The sequence below is a fragment of the Carcharhinus amblyrhynchos genome, chromosome 10 (genome assembly GCF_965287045.1).
Source record: "Carcharhinus amblyrhynchos chromosome 10, sCarAmb.v2.hapA, whole genome shotgun sequence".
Lineage (NCBI taxonomy): Eukaryota > Metazoa > Chordata > Chondrichthyes > Carcharhiniformes > Carcharhinidae > Carcharhinus > Carcharhinus amblyrhynchos.
The window spans coordinates 532327-550602 of record NC_137333.1 but is presented as its reverse complement, the minus strand read 5'-3'; the positions used below and the strand labels follow the sequence as shown (position 1 = coordinate 550602).

General features: G+C 47.1%; 2 protein-coding genes across 4 annotated transcripts in view; both read left to right on the top strand.

The window, feature by feature from the left end:
• rasa3 (RAS p21 protein activator 3) overlaps positions 1-11131 on the top strand; it is a 144356-nt gene extending 133225 nt beyond the window's left edge. Inside the window, exons 20-24 of the mRNA XM_080198037.1 lie at positions 1568-1650; positions 2759-2967; positions 4108-4211; positions 8247-8430; positions 9559-11131. Coding sequence (XP_080054163.1) covers positions 1568-1650; positions 2759-2967; positions 4108-4211; positions 8247-8430; positions 9559-9634 — 656 coding nt within the window. The 3' untranslated portion in view covers positions 9635-11131. The remainder of the gene's footprint in view (positions 1-1567; positions 1651-2758; positions 2968-4107; positions 4212-8246; positions 8431-9558) is intronic.
• LOC145349499 (vitamin K-dependent protein S-like) overlaps positions 1-18276 on the top strand; it is a 118878-nt gene that overhangs the window by 75332 nt on the left and 25270 nt on the right. The window contains exon 1 of one of the 3 annotated variants that reach the window (XM_080198038.1): positions 16321-16471. The exons of 1 other annotated variant lie outside the window; for it this stretch is intronic. In XM_080198038.1, coding sequence (XP_080054164.1) covers positions 16408-16471 — 64 coding nt within the window. In that variant the 5' untranslated portion in view covers positions 16321-16407. Of the gene's footprint in view, positions 1-16320; positions 16472-17268; positions 17288-18276 lie in introns of those variants that run through there. One more of the 3 variants, XM_080198040.1, reaches the window with a different exon arrangement.

Sequence of the window (18276 nt, the reverse complement as noted above, 5' to 3'; positions counted from 1 at the left end):
GAGTTGATCTGCTCCTCAACTCCACTTTCTCGCCTTAGCCCCATAACCCTGGGTTCCCTTACTGATTAAAAATCTGTCTGTCTCAGCCTCGAATATGCTTAATGACCCAGCCTCTACTATCCTCTGTGGTAAAGAATTCCATTGGTTCACCTCCCTCTGAGAGAAGAAATCCCTCCTCATCTCTTGTTAAATGGACAACCCCCTTACTCTGAGAAGATGCCCTCTGGTCCAAAACTCTCCCACATGGGGAAACACCGTCTCAGCATCGACCCTGTCAATCCCCCTGAGAATCTGATATGTCGCCTCTCATTCTTCTAAACTCCAATGAAGACAGGCCCAACCTACTCAACCTCCCCTCTTAAGAAAATCTCTCCAGATCCAGGATCAACCTAGTGAACCTTCTCTGGACTGTCCCAATGCCAGTATTTATTACCTTAAATATGGGGATTGAAATTATTTCAGATATGGTCTAACTAGTGCCTTGTATATTTTTAGCAAGACTGCCTTATTTTTACATCCATTCCATTTGCCTTCCCTATTACCTCCTGAACTTGAATGCTAGCTTTTTGTGAGCGAGGTCCCCAAATCCCTCTGAGCTGCAGCTTTCTGCAGTCTTTCTCCATTTAAATCTATCTCCCATCTCTTACTGACAGCCAGGGTAGAGAGGTTCAGTAGGGTAGTTGTAGAGCAGATGTTTCCCGTTGTGAGGGAGACTAAACCCAGAGGCTGCCAATAGAAGATTATCACTAATTTATCACTAATAAATTCAAAGAAAAGGAACAAAGAACAGTACAGCACAGGAACAGGCCCTTCGGCCCACCAAACCTGTGCTGACACATAACACCTTTCTAAACAAAAAACCTTTTGCCTCTATGTGGTCTGTACCCTTCTTAGTGTTTGCTTTTGTATCTGCTTCTATCACCCCCTCTGTCAGTGCATTCCAGACACTTCACACTCTCTGTGTAAAAAAAACTTGCCTCTCACATCTCCTTTAAACTTTCCCTCTTTTACCTTAAATCTATGTCCCCTACTAATTGTCATTTCCACCTTGGGAAAAAGACTCCGACTATCCATCCTATCCGTGTCTCTCGTAATTTTGTGAACTTCGATCAGGTCATCCCTTAGCCCCTGACGTTCCAGTGAAGACTAACCAAGCTTGTCCAATCACTCATCATAACTAATACCATCCAAATGTTCAATGGGAAAACCTGTTTACCCAGAGAGTGGGGAGAATGTGGAACTCACTCCCACAAGGAGTGATCAAAGTGAATAATAAAGATACGTTTCAAAGGGAGGCTGGATAATCATGAGGGAGAAAGGGATAGGAACATAGGCTGATAGGGTGAGATGAGAGTGGTGTGGGGGTGGGAGGAGGTGCGAATAGCCTGTTTCTGACATGGATTTTCTGTGTAATTTTAGGTAAGTTTGTTCCATTAGTCTGTGACTTAATTAATGGATTTAACCAGAAGGTTTAACCAGCGTGGGGAATGACCTGCTCCATGTTGGGTTTTGTTTTCAGCCTATCAAGACCTGTGCTAATAAACCTTTGTCCCTATTTTCTTTTCAGGAGACCCGTCGTTGTATAATATTCCCATTGAAAATATTCTTGCGGTGGAGAAACTGGAGGAAGAATCTTTCAAAATGAAAAACGTGAGTTGAGTGTGATGTGTTGCCCAGGGTTGGAGACGAGGGACAATAGGATGGAAATGGTTATAATGATGCAAGGCTGGGACTGGGTGACTAGGAGCAGGTTGTTGGTTGAGTGGTCAGGAACAAAGGGCCAAAGCTATAACCACAACAACTTTCATTTAAATAGTGCCTTTCATCTTGGATCTCACCCCAGGGTGCTGACTGTAAATCAGACAGAAACTGACACTGAACCTAAGCAGGAGATATTGAGGTAGGAGACCAAGAGCCTCACCCATGAGGTAGGTTTTAAGGAGCGTGTTATGGGAGAGAAAGAGTGACAGAGAGGTGGACAGGTTCAGAGGGAGCTCAGTTCAGGGCCAGAGCCCGGAAGTTGACGGCGTGTCCACCAGTGTTGGAGTGATTAAAATCAGGGGTGCTGAGGAGAATTAGAGAAACACAGAGCCCTCAGAGAGTAACAGGGTTGTGGGAGGAGGGTTACAGAGATAGAGTGGGGGAGAGGCCAAAGAGAGATTTGACAACAAGGATGGAAATTTTAACATTTGGGCATATTTGGATCATTGTAGGTCAGCAAGCAGAGAGGTCACAGGTCAGAGAGGTCATTGGTCAGAGAGATCACAGGAGAGCAGAAAGCGGAGGGAGAGAGAAGGAAAATAACAACTGAGCTAAAGTTTTAATAAAGTGTGGGAGGCTGGTCAGGAGAGAATGGTGTGGGTTTCACAATCAGATGTGGTGAGACAAGGGCAGATGCCGGTGATGTGATGGAGGTGGATATCGGGGTGGTGGTGATGGGTTGGATATAGGGTTAGAAATTAACTCAGGGTCAATTCGGACACCAAGGTTACAAACAGTCTGGTTCAGACTGAGGCTGTGCTCAGGGAGTGGGAGGGAGTGGGGATTAAACTAACAAGAGTTTGTGACAGAGATTGAAAACAATGGCTACAGTCCTGCCCGTGTTTAATCGGGGGAATTGGAAATGATGTTGCCTTGCAGAATCACAGCACCAAAACTACCGACCAGTACAGTTTCAGAAAGTCAGTGATTACTGACCAAATGTGTCAGATTCTCATTTAACCAGAGATTAACTATTGCTTCTTGTTGGTTGGTTCAGATGTTTCAAGTTATTCAGCCAGAAAGAGCGTTGTACATACAGGCCAACAACTGCGTGGAGGCGAAAGACTGGATTGACATCTTGACTAAAGTTAGCCAGTGCAACAAGAAGCGATTGACCAAGTACCATCCCTCAGCCTACCTCAACGGACACTGGCTGTGCTGCAAGGCCAGCGCAGACTCTGCACCAGGATGTACTCCGTGCACCGGGTAAGAGCGGTTCCACTTCGCACTTTGTAATGAACACTTTGTTACGACGTGGGAGTGATTGACTAACCAGTGTAACTATGCCCACTAGTTACTGATTCACTAAGCAGTGTAACTGTACCAATAATTACTGACTCACTAACCACTGTAACTGTCCCCACTAATTACTACTCACTAACCAGTGTAACTATACCCACTAATTACTGATTCACTAACCAGTGTAACTATACCAATAGTTACTGATTCACTAACTAGTGTAACTATACCAATGGTTGCTAACTCAATAACCAGTGTAACTATACCAATAGCTACTGACTCACTAACCAGAGTAACTATACCCACTAGTTACTGACTCACTAACCAGTATAACTATACCCAGTAGTTACTGACTCACTAACCAGTATAACTATACCCACTAGTTACTGACTCACTAATGGTGTTTCTAATTTTCCCTAATTTATTGTATTGAATCTTTCCCTATCAGACTGTCTATCTCTCTGTATCTGATATTCCTGATGCGGATGTGCCGGCGTTGGACTGGGGTAAACACAATAAAAAGTCTGACAACACCAGGTTTTAGTCCAACTAAAACCTGGTGTTGTCAGACTTTTTATTCTGATATTCCTCTAAGAGTAGAAGCAGCATCATTCAGAACCTCAAATCTGCTGTGCCACGGTTGACCTTTAACTTCAACTCCACCTTCTCCCCCTAACCACATATCATGCGATTCCCTAAATGCCCAAAAATTCTACCAATCTTTGTCCTGAATTTACTCAGCCGCTGTCCACAGCCTTCCGCTGTGGAGAATTTCAAAGATTCACAACCCTCTGAGTGAACAAATTTCTCCTCATCTTAATCCTAAATGGCCAACCCCTTATCCGGAGATAATGTCCCCTGATTCTAGACACTCCAGCCAGAGGAACATCAACCCTGATGAGTCTTTGTTCATAGCTGAAACTTTTCACCACTAGTATCACCTCAGTGAATTTCTGGTGTATCATCTCCAAGACCCTGAGAGCGGACCCAGTCTTCTAGCTGTGGAGGGCAATCGTCCATATAGGCGTAGCTTCTTAAGCTTAAAATTAATCTTAATTAACTAAAATGAAGAAATGTAATTTAAATGGTCTTTGTTGTTCTGTGCAGGGGCCTTCCAGCTAACATCCAGCTAGATGTGGATGGTGACAGGGAAACTGAGCACATATACTCACTCTACAACAACTACAGGACCAAGTTGGAGAAGATGCAAGGTGAAGAATATAAAAACTCAAAGCTCTGTAATAACTCTAATGCAGGAGATGGTGGATGATGCTCTCTCGTGCTTCTGGGGGGCAGAATCTTTTATTATTCACTGTCAGGGCATTGGTGTCACCAGTTCTTAATGGCCCTTCCTTGGTTGTCCTAACTGAGATGATGTGGATGTGCTGGTGTTGGACTGGGGTAAACACAATAAAAAGTCTGACAACACCAGGTTTTAGTCCAACCGATTTATTTGATAGTAAACGCACAAGCTTTTGAGGTTTCCCTCTTCGTCAGGTGAATGGAGAGTTCTGGCCTCGGACAGAGCATATAAAGCACAGACAGTTTAGAGATTACTGATTAGAATGCGAATCTTTACACCTAACCTGCTGTTCAAGTCCCAAAGTGGCCGACAATGTGAGTGGAAGGAGCACTGATCACAGGTTAAAGAGATGTGTATTGTCTCCAGACAGGACAGTGAGTGAGGTTTTGCAAACCCAGGCAAGTCACGGGGGTTACAGATAGTGTGACATGAACCCAAGGTTCATGTCACACTATCAAGGTTCAAGGATCTTGGGTTCATGTCACACTATCTGTAACCCCCGTGACTTGCCTGGGTTTGCAAAACCTCACTCACTGTGCTGTCTGGAGACAATACACACCTCTTTAACCTATGATCAGTGCTCCTTCCACTCACATTGTCGGCCACTTTAGGACTTGAATAGCAGGTTAGGTGTAAAGATTCGCATTCTAATCAGTAATCTGTAAACTGTCTGTGCTTTATATACTCTGTCCGAGGCCAGAACTCTCCATTCACCTGACGAAGAGGGAAACCTCGAAAGCTTGTGCGTTTACTATCAAATAAATCGGTTGGACTAAAACCTGGTGTTGTCAGGCTTTTTACTGTCCTAACTGAGGCCAGTTAAAGACTCAACCATGTCAGTGTGGGACTGGAGTGACACATGGGCCTAGGTTGGGTAAGGACATCTTTGGTGAAGTGGGTTGGGTCTTTATGATGACCCAATAGTTTCAGGGTCACTTTTATTGAGACCAGTTTTTTCTATCCTCCTTCTTCAGGTACCAGGCCTGAAGAGGGCGTTGATGACCATGGACTTCCATTGGATTGGTCCATGGTTATGCTTGGCAAAGTCCTGCAGTGGTTTGCCATTGCTTTCTGTGGCTGTCTGGCTGTAAAGGAAGCTCTCCCTCTCTTATTACCAGCTTTCAGTCACATTGGAAGGATTTACAGAGTAATAATCCACCGGTTTGACCACAATATGAACACATCTTCCATGGCCATCAAGTTCTGAAGTAGGACTCAAACCCTGAGCTTCTGGCTCAGAGATAGGGACACTAACCCACTGAGCCACAATCTCCAGATTCTCCAAACAGAATTAAAATTCTAAAGCTGCTGAGTGGGTTTGGAATTCACTGGATTATTCTGGATCGCTGTTAGTGTGAGCTGTGTTATTTTCCTTTGGAGATAACATCAAAAGACACCTGGTATTGATCTAGTAACTAACCATATTTTCAGGATGTCCCAAACAACCAAAATCTGATTAAAAGTGTAAAATTAATTGCTGATTCACAATTAACTGTTTAAACATTAATGCCTTGTTAAACACATAGGCCAGAATTTTACCAGCCCGCTCCTCCCGATTCTGGGAGCGGGCGAAGCTCGGAGAACGGCATTCTCCATTGTCCCTGGGTGGGATTGTATGAACCTTGGGCGGGTGTGCCGGTAAAATTCCACCCATATGGCATCTCAGTTAGAGTCCAGTTCCATCTCCATATTTTAAAAATGAAAGGAAAATTGGGGGAGTAGCGGATAGTGAGGAGGATTGTCAGAGGATACAGCAGGATATAAATCAGCTGGAGACCCGGGCCGGAAGATAGCAGAAAGAATTTAACCCGGACAAATGTGAGGTGATGCAATTTTGGAAGATCTATTGCAGAAGGAAGGTATACAGTAAATAGCAGAGCCCTTAGAAATATTAGCATACAGAGGGATGTAGGCATGCAGATCCACAGTTCCCTGAAGGTGGCAACTCAGGTGGACAAGGTGGTGAAGAAGGCATACAGTACGCTGGCCTTCATTGGTCAGGACATTGAACATAGGAATTAGAAAATCGTGTTGCTGCTGTATAAGACTTTGGTTAGGCTGCATTTGGAGGATTGTGTACAATTCCGGTCACCACACACCCGGAAGGATGTTGATGCATTGGAAAGGGTGCAGAAGAGATTTATCAGGGTGTTGCCTGTTTTGGAGGATATGGACTGTGAAGAAAGATTGAATAAACTTGGATTGTTTTCATTGGAGCGTCGGAGGATGAGGGGGGACCTGATAGAGGTTTACAACATTATGACAGGTTTGGATAGAGTGGATAGTCAGAGTCTTTTTCCCAGGATCGAAGGGTCAATTACTCGGGGTCATAGGTTGAAAGTGAGAGAGGGAAAAGTTTAAAAGAAATGTAAGGGGAAAGATTTTCACACAGAGGGTGGTGAATGCCTGGAACACGCTGCCGGAGGAGGTGGTGGAAGCAGGTTCTATAACAGCGTTCAAGAGGCATCTGGATAGATACATGAATAGGCAGCGAATAGAGGGATATGGAACATGTAGAGGCAAGAAAATATTAGATTAGAGAGGCATCGGTGTCAGTACAGACTTGGTGGGCCGAAGGGCCTGTTCCTGTGCTGTCCTGTTCTTTATTCTTAAAAATGGAACAGTTTGGAACTCTTTTCTCCATAAGAGAAGGGGCTAAGAACATAAGAACATAAGAACATAAGAAATAGGAGCAGGAGTAGGCCATCTGGCCCTTCGAGCCTGCCCCGCCATTCAATAAGATCATGGCTGATCTGTCGTGGCTCAGTTCCACTTTCCCGCCCTCTCCCCATAACCCTTAATCCCCTCTCTTATCAAAAACCCATCAACCCGCTTCTTAAAAATATTTAGCGAGGCAGCCTCCACCACTTCAACGGGCAGAGAATTCCAGAGATTCACCACCCTTTGAGTGAAGAAGTTCCTCCTCAACTCCGTTCTGAACCGCCCCCCCTTTATCTTGAGGCTGTGCCCCCTAGTCCTACTGTCTTTTTTGAGCGGGAAGAGTCTTTCCACCTCTATCCTATCCATCCCATTCATCATCTTATACGTCTCAATGAGATCTCCCCTCATTCTTCTAAACTCTAACGAGTACAAGCCTAGTTTATTCAGCCTCTCCTCATAGCTCAACCCCCTCAACTCCGGTATCAGCCTAGTAAACCTCCTCTGCACTCCCTCCAAGGCCAAAATATCCTTGCGCAGGTGCGGCGCCCAAAACTGCACACAGTACTCCAGCTGCGGCCTCACCAGTGCCCTATACAGCTGCAGCAAGACCTCCCTACTTTTATATTCAATCCCCCTCGCTATGAAGGCCAGCATCCCATTCGCCTTCCTGACCACCTGCTGCACCTGCAGGCTGGGTTTTTGCGACTCATGAGGGACACAGTAGCACAGTGGTTCACACTGCTACCTCACAGCACAGGGGTAAGCAGAGAGCACAAACTGATTTCCTCCTTCTCTCTCTGCACCCTAGCTCAGTGATAGTGAACACTGCATTCTCCATTTTTGCTACAACTATTATCAACTCATTCAATCCCCATTTGAAATTGGGTGTAGAGTCCGTAGAATTTAGTGCTTTAGAGTTCTGATAGTTTGTTAGATAACTTTTTTTAGTTTAACTGGTATCTCTGCATTCCTCAAACTCTGGTCTCTCACACATCCCTCATTTCTATCACTCCACCATTGGCAACCGCGCCATCAGCTGTCTGGGCCCCAAGCTCTGGAACATTCCATCCCGAAACATGTCCGCCTCACTCTTCTCTAAACTAGTCCTGAAGACTGCTTGACCAAGTTTTTGGTCACTTGTCTCAATATCTCCTCAATCAGTTCAGTGTCAATCTGATGATGCCCCGGGATATTTTTACTATGTTAATGGTGCCATGGAAATGCAAATTGTTGTTATTGTTCCATTTCTCAAAGTAATCACCTCTATTTGACTCATTACCAGAGGCATGTGGAAGCAAGTCTGTGTACGATGGCCCAGAGCAGGAGGAATACTCAACGTTCATTATCGATGACCCTCAGGAGACGTACAAAGTGTCAAAACAGATTCTCGCTGCGGTCCAAACGCTGGAGTTGGAGCATGCTCAATATATGAAGAATAAGTTCAAGAGGACCAAGTATGGCAGCCAGTAAGTGAGACATTTTGTTCAAATTGTCCCTTCCTCCAACAACCTAAAAACAGCTTGGGAGCACCAACATCAGACTGGGCCTCTTGGGCCGAATGGCCTGACTCTGTGCTGGAAATACTTTGGAATATTCCTGTCCTCAGGTTGGGTGGGATTTCCTGATCTCACCAGCATCCAGAAGTTCCTGTCCTGTCACTGACAATTCCCACCCCGGTGCAACCAGGAAGTCTCGCTGATTCTCTTTGCTGCGTTGACCTTGTGGGGGCATCGACAGAGACATAGGAGTCATCCTAATTTTTTTGGGAGTTGGGGGGCTGAGGTTATTTGTCAAGCAGGACTCGCACCCCCCCCACCTCCCCCCCAGCACACCCCCTCCCCTCCCCTCCTCACCCCGCCCCCCCCGAAAGGCCACACTTTCATTATGGTTTGCCATAGGAGTGTGGGCTGGGGAAAGAACAGTTAAGATCGTAGAATGATACAGCACAGGAGGCCATTCAGCCCATCTTACCTGTGCTAATCAATTACTCCCACTCCCTACCTCTTTTCTCATAAAGATGCTTTTGTTTTTCCTTTTCAAGTAATTATCCAATTCCCCCTCTTGAAAATTATTGAATATTTTTCCATCACCCTATCAGATTGTAACAGTTCACCATGTGAAAAACCTCCCCTCATTTTGCCTCCAATTCTTTTGGTCAATCACCCTCGATCCGTGCCCCTCTGGTTCCTGACCTTCCCCTCAGTGGAAACACTTTCTCCTTCTTTTATCAAAACCCTGTGTGATTTTGAACTCCTCGATGAAATGTCCCCTTTAACCTTCTCTGCTCCAAAGGGAACAATCTGCAGGTTCACTGGAATCCCTCATCCTCTGGGAAAATTCTGGTAAATCTCCTCCAGGTTTTGATTATTGTTAGTGCGATGCGCAGAATTGGATACAAAATTGTGCCTGTGTGTTTCCTGAACATTTAGAATTATTTTCTTGTTTTTGTTTTCCATGTTCCTTTTACAAATCCTGCCCACAGTCTTTACCATCTTATCTACTTTCCCCATCACCTTCAAAGGCCCCCCCCCACATTGTCTCATGTGTATAACTTCATGTGTAATTTAATAAATGTGCAATTTGTTTGTTTCTAGGGAACATCCAATTGGTGATAAGTCTCTTCAGTGTTACATGACTCAAAACTCAGGATCTTCGACCAATTCTGTGTGATCAGCTGTCTTAAGACCTGGGAATGCCGAGAGTATTATTTTGTCCCTGAAGATGCTGAATACAGACTGAAAACACAGAGAAGAAGTTGTATTATATGTACAGGCTTGGAGCATTCAAGCAACACAGTTTTGTTCCGATTTTAACAATGTTTTCACGGACAGTTACGGTGTGCACTTTTTGTCATCTGTTGATGACAGATGACTTGCCATTTGCCTTCAAGGCAATTATTTTATAACTGCTTTGGGGAGGTGATCAGTTCAATGATCATTGAAAGTGAATCAGTCTGTGAGCAACTCCAATGGGAAGCTTTAGGAATTGTTGGATCCGAGAATGCGGAGTATTGAAGTATCAGAATCTCACAAGCTGCAATGCACAAGGATAAACTCTGGGAGCGATACTAGACGGAGCGCCCAGGACTGAGTGAGAGGTTTAAATTCCTGATCTGTGTCCCATCCGAGGAAGGCGGGGGGCGGGGGGAGGTGTCTCTGCCTCAGTAAAGCTTTGTGAATTTGCCCTTTAGAAACATCAGCGTCAGTTTATATTCACCCCAGCCTCCAGTGAAAAGACACTCATAACACAGCAGATCTTTCTGAATCATATCCCAGTGGCTCCTCTTCACTTCCCAGCTGAAGATTCTATTCCGGGGAGAGAATGAGGCCAGAATTGCCGCCACGTCCATCCTACGCCACTCAAAGACACTGTTCTCTTCCACAATCATTTGATATCTTTGGGCGGACTCTCAGGGGTGTGTGCGTGCGGGCACCGTGGCCCCCATGATTGCTGCCCCCATCGAATGTTAACTTGTGTCACTGCAATTGGAAAAAGACTCTTAACCTCTGTGCCATTTGCTGTTGTACCGTGTGTGCAGTTTTAGAAGTCCTCTCCTTTAACATACTTTTGTCATACCAACAACATGTGCGGTAGGGGAACTGCCTGTACACGCCACCTGACACAGTACAATGACTGAACCGTTTGTGTGTAATCTCGGACTGTTCTATCCTGTATCAGGGATACAAAACACAGCATCGTTCACACACTCTGAAAAGGGCGATTTGTTAGTGCCATTACTAATGACAGTTATAGGGTTTTGGGGCCCAGATGTTCTGTTGTGGAATATATACTGACCCCCCCCCCCCCACACCTCCTGCTTTAATTGTAACAGAAAGTAGGACTTTAATCTTCATTTGCAATCGCACATTTCTATCTAAAGGGATGAAAATACAACCACAATTGTAGGTAGATAAAATTCCTCAGAAGCTGCAGGGACTTGTCCATTAGTATACCCCAGTAGAATAGGTTTACCATGTCGTAGAGAAATGTTGAGTAAATTGTACAGTCGTAGGATTCCCGAACTGTCAAAAGACAAACGGACTGAGGGAAGTGTTTAGTTCCACAGAGAGTCTCCATTAGACCTGCCAGCTGAACAATGCTTGTACGTTAACATTTTACCTAAAATACTAATCGGACACCTTGCATTTTTAACTGCCAAAATAAAATCACCAGTTTTTAAACAGCTGTCTGTTCATGCTTCCGAGAGAAATGTTCCCAAGGATTGAGGAGCGGTAAGTAGGAGTGTGAATAGGGAACGGTAATAATGAGAACAAACGGTGCGGGGGGTGGGGTTGGGGTGGACCTCATGGCCAAAACCACCATGAACAGGCGTACACAGGGCGCCGGCGACCGAGGGGGGGTTGTCTGGTATGCCCCGCTTTAGCAGCTACATTCACAGTCGGGTGTCGCCGGAGACGGAACACACACCGGGTCTGTCCACACCATCGAGGTTTTCTAGCACCGTGTGGACTTGTGTGTTCAACCTCGGTAACGTCCCGCCTGGAATTATAGACTCATCGAATGACATAGCACAAGGAGGCCATTCAGCCCATCATGCTACCAGGAACAATCTCCAGGGTCACAGACAAAGGACAGATTGGACAGCTCTTTTTGCCAGCTCTCTGCCCATTGTGACCCTAGAGGTTTTTCCTGGTAGCTATTCATTCCAGGTTGAAAACTGTTTACAGTGATTGATCTCTTACCAATGTGTCTACGCCAGGTGCAAACATTAGGCAAGACACCCCGACCTGGGCCCCAGAGGCGGAGAGACTCGGGAGAATTGGGCTCCTTCCTTCTTTTTCTCTGTCTGCAATCCCTCTGCGAATGTTTAGCTGCAGAGAGCTTGCAGCTTCCCACAGCCGGCTGTGTGTAGGGGACCTCCTCGTATGAAGCTAACTGACCACAGAACCGGATGGAAAGTTCTGCACAAAGCAGATAGATGGAAAGGAAAGTAGTGATGAGGTGAGGTGGTGTTGAGGAGGGAACTTCTAAGAACAAAGAACAGGAACAGGTTCTTCAGCCCTCCAAGCCTGCACTGATCAGGTTTACCTATCTAGACCAACCGCCTGTATCCCTTTCTTCCCTGCCCGTTGTCTATCCAGATAAGTCTTAAATGTATCTGCCTCAACCACCTCACTTGGCAGTGCATTCCAGGCCCCCACCACCCTCTGTGTAAAAAACTACCCCCCCTCTCCGCACATCTCCACTGAACCTTCCCCCGCTTACCTTGAACTTGTGCCCCCTTGTAATTATCATTTCTACCCTGGGGAAAAAGCTTCCAACTGTTCACCCTATCTACACCCATCATAATTTTATAAACTTATATCAGGTCTCCCCTCAGCCTCCGTTCTTCCAGAAAGAACAATCCCAGTTTATTCAACAGTTTATTCCCAGTTTATTTGTGCAGGGTGTCGAAATTTGCTGATGACACCAAGATTGGGGGAAAGGCAAATTGTGCGGAGGGTGTGGAGAGTCTGCAGAAGGATCTAGATAGGCTGGGCGAATGGGCCAGGAAATGGCAAATGGAATTTAATGTTGGCAAGTGTGAGGTGGTCCACTTTGGTAGGAAGAATGGTTGGAAGGACTATTACTTACGTGGCGAAAAACTGCAGCAGGCGACGGTGCAGAGGGACCTCGGGGCCCTTGTGCATGAGTCGCAAAAACCCAGCTTGCAGGTGCAGCAGGTGGTCAGGAAGGCGAATGGGATGCTGGCCTTCATAGCGAGGGGGATTGAATATAAAAGTAGGGAGGTCTTGCTGCAGCTGTATAGGGCATTGGTGAGGCCGCAGCCGGAGTACTGTGTGCAGTTTTGGGCGCCGCACCTGCGCAAGGATATTTTGGCCCTGGAGGGAGTGCAGAGGAGGTTTACTAGGCTGATACCGGAGTTGAGGGGATTGAGCTATGAGGAGAGGCTGAATAAACTAGGCTTGTACTCGTTAGAGTTTAGAAGAATGAGGGGAGATCTCATTGAGACGTATAAGATGATGAATGGGATGGATAGGATAGAGGTGGAGAGACTCTTCCCACTCAAAAAAGACAGTAGGACTAGGGGGCACAGCCTCAAGATAAAGGGGAGGCGGTTTAGAACGGAGTTGAGGAGGAACTTCTTCACTCAAAGGGTGGTGAATCTCTGGAATTCTCTGCCCGTTGAAGTGGTGGAGGCTGCCTCGCTAAATATTTTTAAGAAGCGGGTTGATGGGTTTTTGATAAGAGAGGGGATTAAGGGTTATGGGGAGAGGGCGGGAAAGTGGAACTGAGCCACGACAGATCAGCCATGATCTTATTGAATGGCGGGGCAGGCTCGAAGGGCTAGATGGCCTACTCCTGCTCCTATTTCTTATGTTCTTATGTAACCTCTCCTCATAGCTAATGCCCTCCATACCCGGCAACATCCTGGGAAACCTTTTCTGTACTCCCTCCAAAGTCTCCATGTCCTTCTGGCAGTGTGGTGACCAGAATTGGATACAGCACTCCAAATGTGGCCTAACCAACATTTTATACAACAGTAACATAATTTAGGACTGAGTTGAGGAGGAACTTCTTCTGTGAATCTGTGGAATTTCCTGCCCAGTGAAGCAGTTGAGGCTGCCTCATTGAATGTTATTAAGGTAAGGATAGATAGATTTTTGAACAGTAAAGGAATTAAGGGTTATGGTGAGTGGGCGGGTAAGTGGAGCTGAGCCCATGAAAAGATCAGCCATGATCTTATTGAATAGCAGAGCAGGCTCGAAGGGCCAGATGGCCGACTCCTGCTCCTAGTTCTTATGTTCTTATAATTTGCCAACTCTTATGCTCGATGTCCCAGCTGATGAAGGCAAGTATGCCATATGCTTTCTTTATTAACTTTTCCATCTGTGCTGCCATTTTTAAGGATCTATGGATCTGTATGCCCAGATCTCCTTGTGTGTCTACGCTCCTGATGGTTCTGCCATTTTATTTTATAAATTTCGAACCATAGCAGATCTACAGTGCAGAAAGGGGCCATTTGGCTCATCGAGTCTACACCGAACACAATCCTACCTAGACCCAATCCAAATAACCCCAAACATTTACCCACTAATCCCTCAAACCTATGCATCCTGGGACACTAAGGAGCAATTTACCTTGGCCAATCAACCTAATCCACACATCTTTGGACTGTGGGAGGAAACCGAAGCATCCAGAGGAAACCCACGCAGACACGGGGAGAACATGCAAACGCCACACAGTCATCCAAGCCGGGAATCAAATCCAGGTCACTGGAGCTGTGAAACAGCAGTGCTAACCACTGTGCCACTGGGATTGAACCTGGCTCCCTAGCACAGTGAAACAGCAGTGCTAACCACTGTGCTGCCCAATGGATCTTGATGGTTGAAGACTCAGCAAGCAAAGGTGGAGTGAAGGGATTCAGGGAGATACCAGGAGCTAGTTGGAGGAGCACAGCTATCTTGGAAAGTTGCGTTGCTGGAGGTGGTTACAGAGATAGAAGCAGACAGACTCTGAAAGGACTTAAGACAAGGATAGATAATTCTAAATTGAAGCATAGCCAGACCAGGGGTCAATGTAGATGAGCAAGAATGAGTGGTGGGGGGGAAGGGGGGTGGTCAAGCGGTGAGTGGGACTTGGTGTAAGCTCAGAAATAGGTAGCTGAGTTTTGAATAAGCAGAAGGTTTTAGGGAGTGGAAAACAGGAGGGTGACGAACAGCACATCGGAACGATCGAGTGCAAAGATGCCAGAGACATGAGTGAGGGAGGGGAAGCATTGGGCACTATAACACAACTGGAAATAGATGGTCTTCGTGATGGAAAGGGTCTGAATTCAGGAGGTTACTTCAGGGTCAAACAGGAAGCTGAGGTGTGAGTTGTCTGGTTCAGTCTGGGTTAGGGACCAGGGAAAGGGGATGGAATCCGTGAGGAGGGAACAGAGAATATGTTGGGAGCTTCTGTCATCCGAATATTTATAGTAATAAGTCTCACAACACCAGGTTAAAGTCTAACAGGTTTATTTGGTCGCAAAAGTCACAAGCTTTCGGAGCGCTGCCCCTTCATCAGGTGAGTGGGAGTTCTGTTCACAAACAGGGCATATAGAGACACAAACTCAATTTACAAAATAATGGTTGGAATGCGAGTCTCTATAGGTAATCAAGTCTTAAAGGTATAGACAATGTGAGTGGAGAGAGGGTTAAGCACAGGCTAAAGAGATGTGTATTGTCTCCAGACAGGACAGTGAGATTTTACAAGTCCAGGCAAGTCATGGGGGTTACAGATAGTGTGACATGGACCCAAGACCCCGGTTGAGGCCGTCCTCATGAGTGCAGAACTTGGCTATCAGTCTCTGCTCAGCGACTCTGTGCTGTTGTGTGTTGTGAAGGCTGTCTTGGAGAATGCTTACCCAAAGACCAGAGACCAAATGCCCGTGACCGCTGAAGTGTTCGCTAACAGGAAGAGAACACTCCTGCCTGGTGATTGTCGAGCGGTGTTTATTTATCTGTTGTTGCAGTGTCTGCATGGTCTCCCCAATGTACCATACCAGCAGCTCCACATCATGGTCCCAATATTTAAACAGAGGAACTTCAGACTCATTCTGGACTCAAACTCCCAGTGATGACAATCCCAGCAAAACAACTCAGAATCTAACAAACACAATGAAGTTATTCGCTGTTCAAATCATTGCTGATCTACTGAATCAGGGTGATCTACTGGATCCGGGTGATCTACCAGAGTGGGGGTTATGTATTGGATCAGGGTCGATCTACTGGATCAAGGTGATCTACCTCAACTCCATCTCCCCTCTCTTTCCCCAGGTCCCCTGGTACACGGTGATCTATTAATTGCTGATTTGAATATTCTCCAGCACTGAGGCTCTCTCAACTCTCTCTGGGAATTCCAAAGATCCACAACCCTCAGGATGAAGAAATCACTCTTCATTCTGAATGACCCTCGCACTGAGACGGTGACCCCCACCCCCCACCGTTCTAGATTCTCCCACCATCAAACCTCTGCAACTGCTGAAGAATTTTATGTTTCAGTTACTGAGAGCTCACCCCATTCTGCTACCCCCCTCCCCTCCCCACCCCACCCCCTCCCCCAGGATTAACCCCAATCTGTCTCCCTATAGGACAATCCCCCAGAACAGGACACACACAGACACACACACTGTGACATACACACACCCCCATATCCCACCCCCTCACACACAAAGACACAAACACACACAAACATTCATACACCCAGACAGACACAGACAGACACACAGGCACATACACTGACACACACTCAGATACACTACCATCCCCCCCCCCCCCCCGCCCACACACACACACACACACACACACTCTGAGCTCCCACCCCTGCCACTCTGTGTTGCAGCCTCTCCGCCTCCAGCTCCAGCTCCGCTCCCCCGCCTCCCCGCTCCTCCCCCCCCCGGGCCGGAGGCTGAACCCAGTCCGGTTCCCGCTGCCGCGATGTCGGCGGGGCTGCGCCTTCTGCCTCTGCTCGGAGCCCTGATCCTGCCGGAGACCCTGTGCTGTGAGTATCCGCTCCGCTACCCCCCACCCACACCCCCCACCCACACCCCGCAACCCCCACCCACACCCCGCAACCCACACCCCTACCCCTCACCCACACCCCGCAACCCCCACCCCTACTCCTATCCCTCTCCCTCCTGCCGCAACCTATTGCAAGGTCACCCCCTCCCCCCAAAAACCCCACTGCAGGATCCCCTTCCCCACCCCCACTGCGGGACAGCCGCACTGTCTCTCTGACCCACTGCGGGACAGCCGCACTGTCTCTCTGACCCACTGCGGGACAGCCGCACTGTCTCTCTGACCCACTGCGGGACAGCCGCACTGTCTCTCTGACCCACTGCGGGACAGCCGCACTGTCTCTCTGACCCACTGCGGGATGCTGCTTTACCAGCTGAATATTTTGGAGGTTTGTCTCAGTCTGATGAGGTGATGATTCTGCCCCGTTAATGAACTGAGACCCTCACATTGCAGAGTCAGCGTCCATCAGTAAAGATCCCTCAGCTCCAGCAACAAAACTCAGGGCATTGCCCCAGGGCTGGACAGGTAAACCCCAGAGTTTCCGTCAGCTGCAGTATACCTCCTGTTTCTGAGCTGGACACACAGGCAGGCAAACTCCAGCTGTTCAAAGCCAGCCAGCTCCTGAATAATTTACTGCCTGTCTGCAGTTACTGTGAGGGGAAGTTGCCTCGCCTTCACCTTGAAGCACTGTCATTCTTTTCAGCAGTTTGATCGAATTGAATGTCTTTCTCAGCCAGTTCAGAGGGCAGCTGAGAGTCAACCACATTCTGGGGTTCTGGAATTACATAGGCCAGGCCAGGTAAGGAGGGCAGATTTCCTTTCCTCAAAGACATGAGGCAACCAGGCAGATTTGAGTTTTATTTGTTCATTGGATGTGGGTGTTATTGGCTGGTCCACCATTTGTTACCCATCCCTAATTGCCCTCGAGAATGTGGTGGTGAGCTGCCTTCTTGAACCACTGCAGTCCATGTGGTGTAGGTACAGCCCATACAGTTAGCAAGGGAGTTCCAGAAACAGTGAAGGAATGACAAAATATTTCCAAGTCAGGATGGTGAGTGGCTTGGAGGGGAACTTGCAAGTGATGTTCTCCCATGTATCTGCTGCTCTCGTCCTTCTAGAAGTTAGTGGTCATGGGTTTGCAAGATGCTGCCTAAGGAACTTTAGAGCATCCCTGCAGTGCATCTTGTAGATGGTACACATTGCTGCCGCTGTTCATTGGTGGTGGAGGGAGTGGATGTTTGTGGATGTGGTGCCAATCGAGCGGGGCTGCTTTGTCCTGGATTGTGCCGAGCTCCTTGAGTGTTGTTGGAGCTACACCCATCCAGGCAAGTGGGGAGTATTCCATCACACTCCTGACTTGTGCCTTGTAGATGGTGGACAGGTTTTGGGGAGCCAGGAGGTGAGTTATTCTCCACAGGATTCCCAGCCTCTGATCTGCTCTGGGAGCCACTGTATTTATATGGCAAGTCCAGTTCAGTTTCTGGTTAATGGTAACCCCCAGGATGTTGATAGTGGGGAATTCTGAGTCAAGAAGCTCAACACCATCCAGGATAAAGCAGCCCCATTTGTTTGGCACCACATCTACGAACATTCACTCCCTCCACCATCTGACACTCAGTAGCAGCAGTGTGTACAATCTACAAGATGCACTGCAGCAATTCACCAGAGATCCTTAGACAACACCTTCCAAACCCACGACCATCTCCATCTAGAAGGACAAAGGCAGCAGATACCTGGGAATATCACCACCTGGAGGTTTCCCGTCAAGCCACTCACCATCCTGACCTG